We start from the raw sequence: 17,641 nt of genomic DNA on the forward strand, positions 1-17,641 counted from the left end.
TTTGATATTAGGATTTAAATTAAAAAAACTAATAAATTATACAATTATTATAGACAAACACTTTAAAATTAAATATTTGAAAAAGGAAAATATATGTTCATTTTGTTTTTAAGAAAACGTTCAATCAATTTTTTTAAAAAAAAAAAAAATTCAAAAGAAATATAAATTATTAATAATTAACTAATATTCTTCAATTTTTTTCAAAAAAATCAATATTCTTCAAAAAAAAAATAAAAAAAATTCAGTCTTTATCAATATTCTTAAAAAAAAAAAACAATAATGTTCAATTTTTATCTTATCTAGCAACCCATTTTATGATTAGATAAAAATTTTATAAGAGATTTATTTGCTACTCCACAAATATATAAGATAGGATGATATTAAAGATTTGTATCCATCCTCTCAAAAATATAATTTTGATTTTTTTTTTCAATTGTAAATAGACAATATATATATACTATACAAAAAACAAAAACATGTAAATATTATTTATCTACACTTTTTCATGGTGTGAATTTTTTTCAGGTCTAGTTCGTTGATTAACAAAAAATATTGGAAATAATGTGAGTATATCAAGCTTTCTTATGGTAAACAAAATAAATTGATTGTTATTCATTATTTTATAAGATGTATGTTTTGTTTTATTTTACATAATCTAATTATGTTACTTATCGTATTGAATTTTGTTTAACAACTTAATTGTAACTTAATATTAATTATTTTATATTTGAAGGGATTATGTCCATGCGCCAATTGAAAGGAAATTATTGGAAAAGTAAGGGTCTGTTCCCTTCAGCTTATTCTCAGTTCAGTTATGTTCAGTTCCTAATTTCCCCCTCTCATAAAATATTCAATTCAGTTTAGCTTTAATCAGTTCAGTTCACCTCAGCTCAGTTCAATAAATCAGAACAGACTCTAAGTCAACTATAATGTTACAATAGTAGGGGAAAAAAATAAAGATTGTAAGAGATGTCTCCGATAATTTTTATTTTTTGTGTATTATAGTTTCTGGTAGAATATCTATATTATTATTGTAAAAATCATTGTAGTAGTGTATACATATAACTCTATTATTAAGACATATGATAATGAAATTTCATTATAAAGATTTAATTTTATTCAATTAGATTAATTTTAGTAATGCAACACTCTTGGTAGTATATATATATATATGTATATGTATGTATATATATATATATATATATATATATATATATATATATATATTTCATTTAACTATTTAAAAATTTATAAAGTCATATCTTTTACTATTACTCCCACTGTCTTTATTATTTTAACCCTATAGTTTTGGGTTTACTTTATTAATTTTTCATTGTATAAAGTTGATACGGAGTAAAAGAATAATGGTGGTCTAAGTTATTGTTTGTGAAAGAAAAATAGTAATTCTATAACTATATATGTATAGTGGAACAACGTGTTTTCGTTATACAAACGAATCATAGGTTAAAAAAATACGAACAGGATTATGATTTTATTCTAATATCTATCATACTTATAATTTTCATATAACTAATATTAGTAAATTAAGGTCGCATTATAAGTTGCATAAAAATAAAACAAATTATTCGTTTTCTAACAAGCAAAATAAAAATAAAATAAAATTATAGGGTTTAATTAAGAAAAAAAAATCTTTTTCATGAGATTTATGTATAAAAAACCGTGCATCGCACGGGCTTCCATCTTATAATGATAGGCATCAAACTTTATTATAAGCATTTATCATTTAAATATTTCTTAGTATATTTTTTTGGATTTCTTATACTCGTAGTATTGAATTAATAAATTTACCTTTTCCTATATTTTTACTTTATTTTTTTTCATTAAAATAATTTAATTCGTATCTACGTGGCATTAAAATTTTAGAGATATCAAATCTAATTCGTTACTTTTATCTAGGTGGCGATATAATTTTTTAATTTAAAATACAAATCTTTTTTCTTATTGGTCGAAATAAGTATAATTCTTATGTGGCGCTCCGAATGCTCTCCAAAAATGTCTACTTTATTTATATATATTAGATTAGATTATTGTCAACTGACCGTCTTACAATAAAATTAACGTACCACCGCCTTACACAAGACTTATTGAACTTTTAATTGAAGTGAGTGTAGATTGTAAAGTACTCGTTATTATTGTATATTGAATTTGTCTTATGCTAATCAAAAGTTACATCAGTATAAAAAATTGTATGAGATTTATTGTTCTCCTTACAAGAAATTTATTACTCGTATTATATAAAAACACTCATAAGGCATAGAAGTAAACATATCACCTTTATAAAACCTATCCCTAAACTAATAATATATTGTAATTATGATAAAAATATCGTACAAGCTATATAGAGACCCAAAATAGGTTAAAAGTTACGGAATACTTTGTAATTAGGTGAGTTACAATTAAATTAGTATACATCGGATGTAAACACATTGAGATATTTTTTATTACATAATAATTTAAGCAATAAAACCCGAATTATAAATCTATAGAACGAAACACACAATGAACCATTTTTAAACTGTACTTTCACATGTCAAGGAATTCTTCTACCTCAGGTTGAATCTAGTTTTTTTTTTTTTTTTTTTTTTTTTTTTTTTTTTTTGAGGGATGAAATCTTTTTATAGTTAGATAATATTATTCTTATCTTAGTTTTGGCTAATAATGTTAGAGCAAGTGGGTTAAAATTAAAAAAAAAAAAAAAATGGAACAACAAATTGAAAATTTTTATACTGGTTAAATAAATTGAAACATGTGGGGAAAAAAATCAATTCACTTAAAATCAATGTTTTTTTCATATGTTATCGCTAATACAAAACTAAAGACATCAATGAAAAATAAATACTCCATTTTATGTTTTGGTGAAGAAATAAATACTCCATTAAAACAACATAAAATGCAAAAAAAATAAAAAAATAAAAAAATCTCCAACAACACAAATGAATGGATTGATCCACTAATTTCCATGTAGTATTATATTTTTGTTTTATGATGGTTACCAACTTTAAAACTTCAATTTTGGTCCAAATTTTATCATTTAATGTTCTATTAATTAATTTTCAATATGCTTTTAAACCAAGTATGAAATGCAAATTTAAAATATTGGACGAAAAAATAATTAATATTCGAGTTTTAATCACGTAGCTAACCCATTTTCTTGATCTAATTTTACTTATTGCTTCCAATTGTATTACATATCAGTTCATCATCTATCTCATAATTTTTGTAGGGTAAGAAAAAAAAAATTGATAATTGGTTTTCTTGTCATAAACATCTTACCACTTGTTAGGCCATTATTATTCACCCCATCTAAAATAGAAAATGTCAAACAAAAATGAAATAATGAACATACAATTAAACTATCTAGACCCTATTATCATGGCAACAACTTTTCTAATCCTCAAAGTCCTTTAATACATTATGCAACAAATACACTTTAAATAATCCCTCTAATTTGCTTCTTTATTTTAATTTGTTCACGGTAAAACAAAGTGATGTCTTTCAAACACCATCAACTTCACATAATTTTCTTACCCTATATGGCCCCAGGCCATATGATGCCAATGGTTGACATAGCTAGAGCCTTTGCAACCCACGGCAACACCAAAGCCACCATAATCACCACCCCGACGAACGCCTCCCGTTTTAACGACACCATCACCAGAGACACCGATAACTCAGGGCACCAAATCACATTCCTTACAATCTCTCTACCATTAAAGGAAGTAGGCCTCCCTGAAGGGTGTGACAACCTTGTATCCACTTCGACACGTGAGACTACCTTCAAGCTCTTTCGAACCATCGAAATGTTGCGCCCTATGCTTGAGACGATGTTGGTTGATAACAAACCAGATTGCATTGTGTCTGATTATCTTTACCCTTGGACCGTTGACGTAGCCAAGAGGCTAGGAATTCCAAGGTTGGCATTTAGTGGTGGTTGTTTTTTTAATTGTTGTCTTAGTTACAATCTAGAGCAGTTTCGACCTCATGACCGTGTCGAATTCGAGCGCCAACCCTTTGTTGTTCCGAATTTGCCCGATGAAGTAACATTGACAAGATCACAACTTCAAGATCTTGTTAAGAGAAACACCGATTTTAATGAATTGTTTGAAAGACTTAGAAAAGCTGAAAAAAACAGTTTTGGTGTACTAATGAATAGTTTTTATGGTTTAGAGTCTGCTTACGTGGATTATTTTAGAAATGAGATGGGAATCAAGTCATGGCACATTGGTCCGTTGTTTCTCTTCAATAAGCCTACGTTAGACGATAAAGTCGAACGAGGCGACAAGAGTTCGATTGATGCACATAAATGCTTACAATGGCTTGATTCAAAGAAGCCTAACTCTGTTCTTTACATTTGTTTTGGAAGTTTAAGCCGGTTTACGAAATCTCAGCTCATAGAAATGGCTAGTGCTCTTAATGATTCAGGGTGCTCTTTTATTTGGGTATTAGGGAAAGTCATGAAATCTAGTGAAAATGATAATAATGACCAAATTAGCCAAGATGATCAAGAAGAAATTGAAGAAGAGCAACAACATTGGTTGCCTAATTGGTTTGAAGAGACCTTGTTAGAAAATAAAGATAAGGGGCTTGTTATAAAAGGGTGGGCCCCACAATTACTAATCCTCGAGCATCCAGCAATAGGAGGGTTCTTAACACATTGTGGATGGAACTCGATACTAGAAGGGGTATGCGCGGGTGTACCGTTGGTCACATGGCCATTGTTCGCCGATCAATTCTACAACGAAAAACTTGTTACACAAGTCCTTAAAATCGGAGTTGAAGTAGGAAACATGGTGTGGAAAACGTGGGCAACGGATGAAACAGAGTTGATTCAAAAGGAGAAGATTAAGATAGCCATAGAAAGGGTAATGGGAGGAGGAGAAGAAGCAGAAGAAATTAGAAGAAAGGTAAAGGAGTTTAGTGAGTTAGCATACAAAGCTATAGAAGAAGGGGGGTCCTCATATAACGATGTTAATGAACTACTTAAGGAAATTAGCATGCACAAACAATATTATATGTTGAAAGAATAGAATTAATATATTAGCCACAAAACTTTATTATAGCTATATGTCACGTGCTGACTAATTCCCCTAGTCTTATGCACGCTAGCCTACTAACTTCCCTCCCTCGGATGCTAGTCAAGGCTTAACCCCGAAACGCTTCAAGCAAGAATGTGCAACGAAAGCTAAGGAATGTTGAGAACACAAGAGGATATAAATATTTTGAATGCTTTGATAGCTTGAGAGAGAGTGTTTACAAGTATTTTCTGAGGTGCCTCCAAATGAAGGCCAAGTCCCCTATTTATAGTGTTCTAAGCATGGCCTAGAACCTTCCCTAACCTCCTCAAATGGAGGGTTCTAGATCTAATCCTTTCTAGAGTATTCTATACATTTCTTTAGTACATTCCCTCTATATACAAGGCTCTAGAATTATCTACTCAACTCTAGATTTACAGATGATTCAAGGATGTCCTAGGAGGTTCTAGAAGCTTCCGGATGCATCTCGAGTCTCCTTGAGTATTCTGGAACCTTCCGCACTTCTCCTTCAAAATCTAACACCACCATGGTGTTCATTGGGCCTAAATATGGTGGACCCCCAAATTTGGGCTCGATCGGACTTCATTTGGGTCCCAAAATAGCCCATTATTGTGTTACTGTCACTTGGGTGTTCACTAGGGTGACAGCACAGTAGCAATATAAAGCTCTATAGGGGGAGGGTGTGTCTGGCCTAGTCAGTGTGCACCAAGGGCATTCCCCCTGGCCACGATTGTTGCCTCCCGTCCAATGGCCCTAGTGAGGGGTGGAATGTGTGGGTCGTGACATGCTCCCCCACCTAAGTCTTGACGCCCTCGTCAAGATCCCGACTCGAATGCCTCGATCTTGTCCGCAAATTGCCATAAATCTTCTTCTTTTTCCCACGTGGCCTCGCTGTCCGGGAGACCCTTCCAACGAACAAAGTATTCATTGTAGCTTGGCACACCTCGACGCCTTATGACTCTCTTTGCCTCGATACTCTCGATGTCCCTTTCAAATGATGCTACTACGGCCGTAGGTGCCCGTTGTGATTTACCCCTGGTCTGATCCTCTAGATCGGCATGGTAAGGCTTCAACATGCTAACATGGAACACCGGATGTATTTTCAGTTTGGGAGGTAGCTCAAGCTTATAGGAAACTTTCCCGACCTTCCTAATGATCGGGAATGGCCCTTCATACTTCCGCACTAGCCCCTTATGCACCTTGCGGAAGACTTTGAATTGGTGTGGCAAGAGCTTCACCATGACTAGGTCGCCTTCTTGAAATTCCAATGGGCGCCTGTTTTTGTCGGCCCACTTCTTCATCTTCTTAGCGGCCTTATTCAAGTAAGCCTTGGTGATGTCGAGCTGCTCGTGCCATCCCTTAGCTAATCTGTAGGCAGCGAGACTGCTACCCGTGTAGCCCGATACAACTGCTTGTGGAGTCAAGGGTTGTTGACCCATGACTATCTCATAGGGGCTTTGCTGGGTTGCCTCGGACCGCTGCAGATTAAAGGAGAATTGGGCAATGTCTAGGAGTTTTGCCCAATCTCGTTGATTGGCACTCACAAAGTGCCTCAAATAGAGCTCCAGCAAAGCGTTCACTCGCTCTGTCTGCCCATCCGTCTGTGGGTGGAAGCTTGTGGAGAAATGTAGACCGGACCCTAGCAGCTTAAAGAGCTTCGTCCAAAATTTGGCGGTGAACCTTGGATCACGGTCGCTGACGATGCTTTTTGGCAAGCCCCAGTACTTGACCACATTCTTGAAGAATAACTTGGCGGCTTGCTCCCCTGTGCAATCCTTATGTGCCGGTATAAAAGTCCCATACTTGGAAAAGCGATCAACTACTACCATGATAGAGCCAAACCCCTCTGACTTGGGCAAGGCAGATATGAAATCCATTGAGACGCTTTCCCATGGCTTCTCTGGTATAGGCAAGGGCTCCAAGAGTTCTGCTGGCACACGTTGCTCTACCTTGTCTTGTTGGCACACAAGACAAGTCTTCACATAGGCCTCTATATCGTCCCGCATGTGAGGCCAGTAGTATACCTCCTCCAAGAGTGCCATTGTCCGCTGTATCCCTGGGTGACCAGCCCATAATGAATCATGACACTCCTTCATGATGTCACGCCTAAGGTTGTCCCACTTAGGCACATAGATGCGACGTCCAACGGTGTAGAGTATCCCATCCTCTATCCAGAAGCGTCGGGTCTTTCCCTCGTTAGCCAAGTCCATCAAACTCTTGGCCATAGAATCCTCCTTTAAACCGTCCTTGATTCGATCAAGGAGGGAGCTAGCTATGCTGCTCACGCTAGCAAAGATTGCCTTGCGGCTTAGAGCATCAGCAACTACATTCACCTTCCCTGGCTTGTACTCCATAGCGTAGTCAAAATCAGCTAGGAAGTCTTGCCATCGAGCTTGCTTGGGGCTTAGCTTCTTTTGATTTTGGAAGTAACTTGTTGCAACATTGTCGGTATAGATGGTGAACCGACTCCCAAGCAAATAATGTCTCCAGACACGCAAGCAATGAATGATAGCTGTCATCTCTTTATCATGCACTGGATATCTCCTCTCAGTGTCATTGAGCTTACGTGACTCATAGGCCACTGGATGCCCTTCTTGCATGAGAACTCCTCCGATAGCAAAATCTGAGGCATCAGTGTGTAGCTCGAATGGCTTTGAGTAGTCGGGCAGTGCTAATACGGGCTCTTTGGTGACGGCGTCTTTCAGGTCATCAAAGGCCTCTTGACATTTGTCGCTCCAACACCATTGTGCCTTCTTCTTTAACAAGTCAGTCAATGGCGCCGCCCGTGCTGAGTAGCTCATGATGAACCGCCTGTAATAGTTGGCGAGCCCAAGGAAAGAACGTAGTTCCGACACGTTCCTGGGCTCCTCCCATTCCCTGATGGCTTGCACCTTGTCATGCTCCATCATTATCTTTCCGGCTCTAATATGGTGTCCCAGGAATGGCACCTCCTCCTGTCCGAACGAGCACTTCTCTTGCTTCACATAAAGCTCGTTCTCTCGTAAGACCTGGAACACCTGTCTCAAATGCTCCACATGATCTTGTAAGTTGTCGCTATACACGACGATATCGTCGAGATAGACGACAACAAATTTATCAAGGAAAGGCCGAAAAATCTTATTCATTAAGGTGCAGAAAGTAGCAGGGGCGTTGGTGAGTCCAAAAGGCATCACCAAGAACTCATAAGAACCATACCTGGTCACGCATGCCGTCTTCGCCTCGTCCCCTTCGGCGATGCGTACCTGTCAATACCCCGATCGCAGGTCCAACTTGGAGAAGTACCGTGCTTTGCCGAGTCGATCGAACAAATCGGCGACTAACGGGATTGGATACTTGTTCTTGACAGTGATCTTGTTGAGAGCCCGATAGTCAATGCACATTCGCAAGCTGCCATCATGCTTGCGTTGAAATAGGACTGGTGCTCCAAATGGTGCCTTGGAGGGCCTAATGAACCCTGCTTCCAGCAGCTCCTTCAATTGCTTCCTTAATTCCTAGAGCTCTGGTGGGGCCATGCGGTATGGTGCCATGGCTGGAGGCTTGGTCCCTGGCTCCAGCTCAATCTCGTGATCCACCTCCCTTCTAGGAGGTAGTCTCTTTGGTAGCTCCGGAGGCATCACATCCTTATACTCTGCAAGGACTCCGGAGATTTCTGATGGAACCTCATTCCCATGGGGCTCCTCTTCCTCCACTAATGCAGCCAAGAAAGTCTCTTGTCCCTTTTTGATCCCCCTGGACACCTGGATTGCTGAGATTGTCTTGGCTTCAACTTCTTCTCGTGTGACAGGAACGGACCATGACCCTTGATCCCTTTTGATCATAATTGACCCGTCCGCTTCAAAAGAAACGGGCCTTACTGTGTCGATGAACTCAAGTCCCAACACCAAAGAGAAGTCGTCCATATGCACGACTGTGAGATTTATGGTGCCACTCCATTGTCCCAGACAAATAGGTACCTTATGCGCCACACCAAGGATAGGAACGGGCGAGGTGTTAACCGTCTTGATCCTCCCCGGTTCCTTGGTGTACTTGATTCCCAACTTCATTGCTTCCTTCTCCGTAATGAAGTTGTGTGAGGCACCACAGTCCACGAGTGCCTTAGAAGCTCTCCCATTCACTAATGTATCAACAAACATAAGTGAGCCCTTCGGGCGAGGTAACGTGCTTACCTGGACCACTTTGGTGCTCTCCTCAGCTTTTGGTGTGGCCCGTACGCTACTAAAGAGGCGCAACGACCCCATTTGTGCATCGTCCCCCGACGATTCACCGCCCGAAGCTATGATGGCGCTGAGCTTCTGTCTCCCAGGGCAATCCCTTGCCCAGTGCGGCCCTCCGCACAAATAACAGCCCCTGTTGTTGGGCTTGTCAGATGATGAAGAAGACGACGATGATCCCTTTGCCTTGTCCTTTTTCACCGTCTTGTTGCTATTGGAGCTGCTTCGATCCGTGGGCTTGGCTCCCCCACCTTTTCCCTTGCTGCCGTTGCTACGCCCTTCCTTCCTTGTGTCCCTGTAATCGACCAAGGACTCTGCAGCTGCGATGGCCTCAGCAAGTGTTTGAACGATCCTCCTTTCTACCTCTTGTTGAGCCCATCGTTGCAACCCTCCAATAAAATATAAAAGTTGTGCAGCCTCCGGCAAATTATCAATTTCGAGCACGAGGGTTGTAAATTGCTTGATGTACTCCTTGATGGTGCTGCTATGCTTGAGTTCACGCAGCTTCATCATGGAGACCTTGGCTGCGTCATGCGGGCGGAATTGCTTCTTGAAATCTTCCTTGAATTGGTCCCATGTTCGGATGGAACATGAACCATTCTTGATGTCTTGTTCACGCCTTCTCCACCACAGAATGGCATCATCTCCGAGATACATAGTGACAGCATTAATCTTGGAGGCATCCTCCTCCAAGTGCACAGCCTCAAAGTATCGCTCCATGCTCCATAGGAAGTTGTCAATTTCCCGAGCATCCCTCTTTCCATGATACTTTGGAGGCTTGGGAATTTCCACCTTAGGACCGACTTGAATGGTGGCGCCCCCAGCCATCGTGGTCCTTTTTAGCGACGTGAGTTCCTCCTTGAGGAGCTCGTTCTCCTTCTTCAAAGCAAGGAGTTCCCCCGTGAACTCCTCACGCATTTTTGCCATCTCGCCCATCATCTTCTCAAAAGCCTGATCAGCGAGTGATTGAGCATCAAGGGATACCTCTTCTAGACGATCGTCTAGTTCCCCTAATTGCCCTTTGAGCGTAATAACTTCATTCTCGACCTTGCCGACAGAATCCGTCATGTCGCAAGCAGCAACTTCGGCTTTGGCCGATCTCTCATCAACTTTATTCACTCGCTTCTCAAGCTTTTGGACAGCTTGAATGAGAGCCTCAGGCGCATAGCCCTCGGTTATTTGTGAAGCACTAGCGTCCTTACCGTCCTTGCTCTTTGCCATCCTTCCTCCTTCGCTCACAACTTGCTAACAAAGCTCGACAGCACTATAGTCCCCCGCGACCGTAGCTGCTCTGATACCACGTTGTCACGTGCTGACTAATTCCCCTAGTCTTATGCACGCTAGCCTACTAACTTCCCTCCCTCGGATGCTAGTCAAGGCTTAACCCCGAAACGCTTCAAGCAAGAATGTGCAACGAAAGCTAAGGAATGTTGAGAACACAAGAGGATATAAATATTTTGAATGCTTTGATAGCTTGAGAGAGAGTGTTTACAAGTATTTTCTGAGGTGCCTCCAAATGAAGGCCAAGTCCCCTATTTATAGTGTTCTAAGCATGGCCTAGAACCTTCCCTAACCTCCTCAAATGGAGGGTTCTAGATCTAATCCTTTCTAGAGTATTCTATACATTTCTTTAGTACATTCCCTCTATATACAAGGCTCTAGAATTATCTACTCAACTCTAGATTTACAGATGATTCAAGGATGTCCTAGGAGGTTCTAGAAGCTTCCGGATGCATCTCGAGTCTCCTTGAGTATTCTGGAACCTTCCGGACTTCTCCTTCAAAATCTAACACCACCATGGTGTTCATTGGGCCTAAATATGGTGGACCCCCAAATTTGGGCTCGATCGGACTTCATTTGGGTCCCAAAATAGCCCATTATTGTGTTACTGTCACTTGGGTGTTCACTAGGGTGACAGCACAGTAGCAATATAAAGCTCTATAGGGGGAGGGTGTGTCTGGCCTAGTCAGTGTGCACCAAGGGCATTCCCCCTGGCCACGATTGTTGCCTCCCGTCCAATGGCCCTAGTGAGGGGTGGAATGTGTGGGTCGTGACATATAGCTCCAAATGTTTTTAATTTTTGGTAGCCCTAGAAATATGAAGATCTAGCGCCTTGATTTCAATAATGTATTAATAGCTTAGCCATTAAAATATTTTATCATCTTTTTTTCTATTTTCTTTTGTGAAAATGTTTGTCTATCGGTTGTTGTATGAGATGATACGATAGGAAGTATAGTTTTCTTTTGAATGATTCAATCCGAATTTATTAATACCCTGAAAATTTAATAGAATGTAATATTATAACTGGTGAAAAACTGTAATATTGATTGTTGAGCATAATTCATTTTTAGTCATAGCTAAAATTGAGGTATAAGATAGGTCATGGATATGTTTTTTTTTTCTTATTAATTACATATGAATTTTTTGAGTATTACATAAGTACTTGTCTTTCAAAATTTTGTAGGAAATTTCTGTTATCTCCCACTCTCAACAAATGATACGTGTAATAAATTGCACATTTTTTTTTTTTTTACAAAAGGAGGGAAGATAAAATATGTATTTTATTACAATAAATATAATTTTGTCAAAGCAAAGATAAAATATGTAATAAATTTGGAAGTCGGAAGTAGTAAAGGTGTATTTTGTATTTATTGAAGAATAATGATGCAAAAAAGTGTTTAGTAAGAAGAAAGGCATAAAGGAGGGAGTATGCATGAATTTAGTATATATGTGGGGTTAAGAAAACAAGAATTACGTCCAAAAGTCACTAGTAGTTTCTCAAGTTTGTTTTTACAATGTATGGGCAATAATTTTGATTGATACATGTATTTATAAGAGATTATCAAATTTCAATGACTACCACTAATTGTCTAATTTGGCAATCGAATTTATCAACGTGAATGGTAATGGTACTCATCAAGGAGCTAGCTAGGCTTACACATTGGTTAGTGCCTTAGTGGTTGTTGCCACTTGCCAATCACTAAATATAGATTTATTATTAAAAAGTAATTATTTTTTTTTTTAAAAAAAACAACAAAATTACAATATGACTCATATCTTTTTTCTCCTTAAACACATTTACTCTATAATTATTATTTTTCCGGCAATGAAAATATTCATTAAAATCAACATCTTAAATCTTTGTCAAGTCAATCCACTTAAAATCCCAATCTAATATGGTTCATACGACACATCAACACATCTCCTTATCATACGGAGTAACGGAGTATTGTATCATTCATTAACGATGTACATCCAAAGTACGTACGTAGTACTTAGAAAATGAACACAAAGCAGCACTTTCATTGATAATTGATAAAGACATGTCAATCATGTAGCTTCAATCAAGGCCCAAGGACCAACAAAAGGCTCCAAGGCCCTAAAAACCTAGAATAAACGAACACATCACTTTTTTTTTTTGGTCCAAATCCACAATCAACAAAAGAAGATGAGAGGAAATGAGACATAGAATGTGAGATAAAGACTTTAATTTAAGAACACAAAAAGAAAAGTCATCTTTGCTAGAAAATTGACCAATACTAAATTAGTCTATTCAATTGTAATTGCAGGGAAGACTAAATTTGATCGGCGGCTAATTCACATCTACCCAGAAATTCTTTGGAAATTTATTCCCTTTTCTTCAAGTTAAACTCTATTGACGCTTTGGTCAACTTTACGCCTAACTTCCTGACACAAAAAAAACGCCCCCATTTCATTTTCTTCTACTATTAATCACTGTTTACTTAGCTCATTAACACCCATTTTCAAGTTTTTGAGCTGTTTTTTTTCAAATTTTTTGGGGTTGAAATTTCCCAAATGATGAAGAATCGAGGTAGTGGTAAAATCTCTACAAAATGGATTCCATTTTTTTGCATCTCTTTCTTCTTCATTGGAATGCTCTTTACTAACAGGTTTGGTTTGTGCTCTTTTGGTTTTCTGGGTGTTTGTATTTAATTCGATTTGATCTTGTAAAAGTTATTAGCTTTTGCTAAATTTGAGTTGTGTTAGCTGATAAGATGCGAATTTGATTCAATTTTTTTGAAAAATAAAGGTTGTGGGAACCACCAGAATCTGATAATAAGCTGATTTCAAGCCATCAGCGGAATGAAGAGCTCAAAGTGATTTGTGAAGATTGTGGGACGAAAAAGGTATGAAAATTTTCAGATTTTATTCCCACTTTTTTATATTTTTGGGGAAAAAAGAATTCAGCTTTGGAAATGGAAATCTGAAAAAATTGAGCTTTTGATTTGATGCAGAAACCTAGAGAAGATACAGATGTAATGGATGAAGTACAAAAAACCCATGATTCAATCAAGTGAGTATTATTATATGGTTTTTTTATAAAGCTAATTGCCTAATTCTGGTTAGTTTTGAATAGATTTTAACAAGTTTTGTAATTGTGTTGATGATTGGGAGAATGCTTAGGTCTTTGGACAAGTCAATTTCAATGCTTCAAATGGAATTGGCTGCTTCAAGAAGTTCTAAGGAGCTAATTCACCCTAGAGAGTCTGTAGGGATCACTGCTCAAAATGGAAAACCTAAGAAAAAGGCTTTTGTTGTAATTGGAGTTAATACTGCTTTTAGTAGTAGGAGGCGCCGTGATTCGGTCAGGGAGACTTGGATGCCTCAAGGTATTGGGTTTATTTCGTTGTTGTGTTTGCATTGAACTTAATTGTGTGCATTGTACTCACCGCGGTCGTTGTGTCTTCAGGAGAAAAATTGCGAAAGTTGGAAAAAGATAAAGGGATTGTGATACGATTTATGATTGGTCACAGGTCTGTTGATTGTTGCTTCATAATGCTTCCTTATTCCTTCATCTCATGCTCATATTGCGCAATTTATTTGATTTGAAAGGAATTTGTTATTTTACTGAAAAATAACATTTGTTGTTGAAAATGAGCATATATTTTTTGGTTTCATGTGATTTTTGCATGTGAAGATTGGGGAGTTATTATGTATTTATGTGGGTGTGGTCCATGTGGAGCCTCATCTTAAGTGTAGTGTGTGTGGTAATCTGAAATTTACTATGTATGAGTTGTTTAATGCTCGGTGTACAAGTAGAATGGATACCTGTCTACACATTGACAAAAGATAACAGAGTGTAAACAGGCCACCAACTCTTTAGTATTGCCATTGTTTGAATCTCTTATGTCTGAAGTTCCTATTGATCATCGGAGATCACGAAGTCCAGCTCTTACTAAATTCACTACAAGTTTATACGGAATAATGTAACATACATTGCCATTGTACAATGCCTCTACTGCTGATCTCAATTAGGGTAGTTTTTTTTTTTGTTTTGGTGAGGTGGGGTGAGTTTCAGATGTATGCTACGTTCATCATATATATACACTGATGCTCTGTTAGCCTTACACCTATACTTGCAAAGAGGTCACTTCCTTTAGTCTACTGATTTATTCTTGTGTAATGCTCTGAATTCTGGTGATATGTGTTTCAAAATAATTGAATGTTAATTACTTGGTGTAGTTTGATTGCCATCAGAATATAAGTTTTTATGCAATAACAAGGGATCAAGGGTGACAAAGATTCATTAAAAATTTAGAATCTTTGGCATTCAGGGGAGTTGTACATTTAAACCTGAGTACCTAAAGGGTTAAAACTTGAAAAGCCTAAAAATAGAATATATGGGATACAAATCCTAAAGGGTTAAAACTTGAAAAGCCTAAAAATAGAATATATGGGATACAAATTAATACAAGTATGTTTGATAAACACACTTAATATATAGAAACATTTGTGCAATTGGTATGGAGCTTGTTGCAACTTGTGATTTGCCAGGTTTACAAAATTGAACTAGGCTTTTATTGCCTGTAGTGGTCCAGAAAAGGACATTTTATATGGTGGTGAACACATCTATGTTCTAACAATGCAGAAATATTTTCATATGATTGGTAGAAGATAGTTTTGTTATGATTGTGAAATGTGCACTGACTGAAATATGCATTCTTGAAACAGTGCTACATCAAACAGCATTTTAGATCGAGCCATTGATTCAGAGGAGGCTCAACATCATGACTTTCTTAGGCTGGTAACATCGCAATCCCCAACTTTAATATGACTATGTACTGTTTAACTTTGTGGTCATCGTGAGAATCTTATCCCAAAACATTTTTAGGAGCATATTGAAGGATATCATGAATTGTCTGCAAAAACCAAGATATTCTTTACCACGGCAGTTGCGAAGTGGGATGCTGATTTTTATGTCAAGGTGGATGACGATGTCCATTTAAACTTAGGTACATTTATAAAACTATCCTACAGAGTCTTACTCATTTCAGGCCATTTCTGATATTCTGCATCTGGCAGTCTGGCACATGTCCTTCAACACCATTATTTCCACTTTCTCTGCTTGTTTTTCTTAATTATCTATTTTTTTTTTCATTGCAGGAGTTTTTGCATCAACTCTTGCTCATTATCGATCAAAACCAAGAGTGTATATTGGATGTATGAAATCTGGTCCCGTTCTCGCTGAAAAGTAAGACTCCAGGAACTCAGTATATTGGTCATCCATTTGTTATTATTATTTGTTGTTTGGGAGTAGTCATACCATGATTTTCGATGTCCCACTCATACATTTATTTGTTTCATAGGAATGTTAAATACCACGAGCCAGAATTCTGGAAATTCGGGGAGGAAGGAAACAAGTATTTTCGCCATGCAACTGGACAGATCTATGCCATCTCCAAGGATTTGGCAACATATATTTCAATTAATCAGTGAGTTCTGTTCTTCTTTTATCCTGATGTGTTTCTTTTATATCGAATGCATTTTTTAACCTCTTTATGCTTCTCATCTCATTTGGGTTGAATACATATTCACAATTTACGTGGGAAGCTATAGAATTTATTATTACATGAGTTATATGTTTGCTAAGCATTTTCCAAACTCGATACACTGGTGCAGTAATGAAATTTGACATGTACAGCTAAAATGTTGAACATTCTAGGGGATACCTATGAGATCATGTGTCACCTTTTTCTTAGTGATGCTTTGCTTAATAATCGTCATTAAGTGGTACTTTTATGTTGCAATTACAGACCTATACTGCACAAATTTGCAAATGAAGATGTGTCCCTTGGTTCATGGTTTATTGGTCTTGATGTGGAACATATTGATGAGCGTAGCATGTGCTGTGGAACTCCTCCAGGTATTTTCATTATCATTTTTTGTTGCAATGATAGGCTACATGGCAATGCATTGGGATACAATAATAAGGATCAGACCTAAGTAAATTATGTATGCTTTGCTTGAAATATCTGAACTCTTGACATGATCACTTGGAGATACTCTGATCAAGTAATATTTGAATCTGATGATTGGATGGCAACTTGAAGTTTCTATTGAAGAGTTTTCATCATCCAAACCTTTTCTTGTCATATTCTCTATCACTTTGGTTGGACTCTGATCTGAAGTCCCAACTACTCCCAAATCAAGGCATCCAAATGAGACGTCTTTAGGACTGAAGCTGCAAAGCTTGAACTGCCAACAATGTCCTATAAAAAGCCTGCCTGCTCACACTCCCTTTGTTTTTTTGGCTTTACAGACTGTGAATGGAAGGCGCAAGCAGGTAATGTCTGCGTAGCATCATTTGATTGGAGCTGCAGTGGAATTTGCCAATCAGTAGAGAAGATGAAATTTGTCCATGAAAAATGCGGTGAAGGAGATGAAGGAATATGGGGTGTATCATTGTAATGAAAACTTCTACTTAAATTCAAGCAAGGGCCAAAATTACCATTCTGGAGTTTTGAGGCATGGATAGAATAGTATGTGTTACCAGAGTGGCAGAGACGAGTTAGATTTGGGCATGAAGCTTGAACAAGGGTTTGGCTCACCTTGTACAATGGATGGATAACAGATTTCTGGAAGACCTACACCTTGCTTATCTAGGGTGTTGAATGTGCATGAATATGTACAACACGTAATCGCTGACATGTAATTGTTTCCTGGAGTGTAAAACAGTTTTGGTTATCTGTATAGGCAGGGGCATGCTTTAGGCATTGCTATATTTAGCATATTGTTTCTCTTTTAAAGCGCCCCATATAGGCAAACTACATGTCTGTTTACTTGATATTCTTAGTTTATCCTGCGCTGTAATTGAATTTATTGATGATGAAATTTTCTAATCTAAAGGTTTGGTAGTTTACTATGTCAGTCTTGCTTCTCTATAGAAGAGTGAAATTTCTTACCATACATTCAACTACACTTCTTTATGAATTGGTGGTGAGAATGCGATCTCTACCCTTCAAATCTATGGACCGAGCAATGGTATCCATTAAAGATCTCATTTCAAAATACTACTCATAACTCATTAGTACAAATAAGATTCCACATAATTATATATGTAGTACAAAAGATACC

At 37.6% G+C, this 17,641-nt stretch overlaps 3 protein-coding genes across 4 annotated transcripts; 2 read left to right on the forward strand and 1 right to left on the reverse strand.

Moving 5' to 3' along the window:
• Positions 1-3,509: 3,509 nt before the first annotated feature.
• Positions 3,510-5,545, forward strand: LOC110725105 (scopoletin glucosyltransferase-like). The gene has a single exon (XM_021904572.1). The coding sequence runs from the start codon at positions 3,510-3,512 to the stop codon at positions 5,046-5,048; it is 1,539 nt and encodes a 512-aa protein (XP_021760264.1). The 3' UTR covers positions 5,049-5,545.
• Positions 5,546-8,545: 3,000 nt separating this feature from the next.
• LOC110725106 lies at positions 8,546-10,486 on the reverse strand. Its single transcript, XM_021904573.1, has one exon. It carries the CDS (start codon positions 10,484-10,486, stop codon positions 8,546-8,548), a length of 1,941 nt encoding a protein of 646 aa, XP_021760265.1.
• A 2,225-nt stretch (positions 10,487-12,711) lies between these two features.
• Positions 12,712-17,434, forward strand: LOC110725303 (beta-1,3-galactosyltransferase 7-like). Of its 2 annotated transcripts, none has more exons than XM_021904792.1 (11): positions 12,712-13,176; positions 13,317-13,413; positions 13,522-13,580; positions 13,682-13,896; positions 13,977-14,040; positions 15,239-15,311; positions 15,399-15,519; positions 15,671-15,758; positions 15,874-15,999; positions 16,321-16,430; positions 16,827-17,434. In XM_021904792.1, exons 1-11 carry the CDS (start codon positions 13,082-13,084, stop codon positions 16,973-16,975), a joined length of 1,197 nt encoding a protein of 398 aa, XP_021760484.1. In that variant the 5' UTR covers positions 12,712-13,081; the 3' UTR covers positions 16,976-17,434. The 2 variants fall into 2 exon arrangements, with proteins under 2 accessions (XP_021760484.1, XP_021760485.1); XM_021904793.1 differs by having other exon boundaries at positions 12,714-13,176; positions 13,691-13,896.
• Positions 17,435-17,641: the final 207 nt, after the last annotated feature.

This window comes from Chenopodium quinoa, unplaced genomic scaffold (genome assembly GCF_001683475.1).
Source record: "Chenopodium quinoa cultivar QQ74 unplaced genomic scaffold, ASM168347v1, whole genome shotgun sequence".
In the NCBI taxonomy this organism is placed as follows: Eukaryota; Viridiplantae; Streptophyta; class Magnoliopsida; order Caryophyllales; family Amaranthaceae; genus Chenopodium; species Chenopodium quinoa.

What these genes read in the sequence shown, in the direction of transcription:
- LOC110725106 (XM_021904573.1), bottom strand. Translation starts at nt 10,486, where the DNA reads ATGGCAAAGAGCAAGGACGGTAAGGACGCTAGTGCTTCACAAATAACC.
- LOC110725105 (XM_021904572.1), top strand. Translation starts at nt 3,510, where the DNA reads ATGTCTTTCAAACACCATCAACTTCACATAATTTTCTTACCCTATATG.
- LOC110725303 (XM_021904792.1), top strand. Translation starts at nt 13,082, where the DNA reads ATGATGAAGAATCGAGGTAGTGGTAAAATCTCTACAAAATGGATTCCA. An exon ending in GGAGACTTGGATGCCTCAAG is followed by an intron (nt 13,897 to 13,976) that starts GTATTGGGTTTA and finishes TTGTGTCTTCAG; the next exon opens with GAGAAAAATTGCGAAAGTTG. An exon ending in CGATTTATGATTGGTCACAG is followed by an intron (nt 14,041 to 15,238) that starts GTCTGTTGATTG and finishes TTCTTGAAACAG; the next exon opens with TGCTACATCAAACAGCATTT.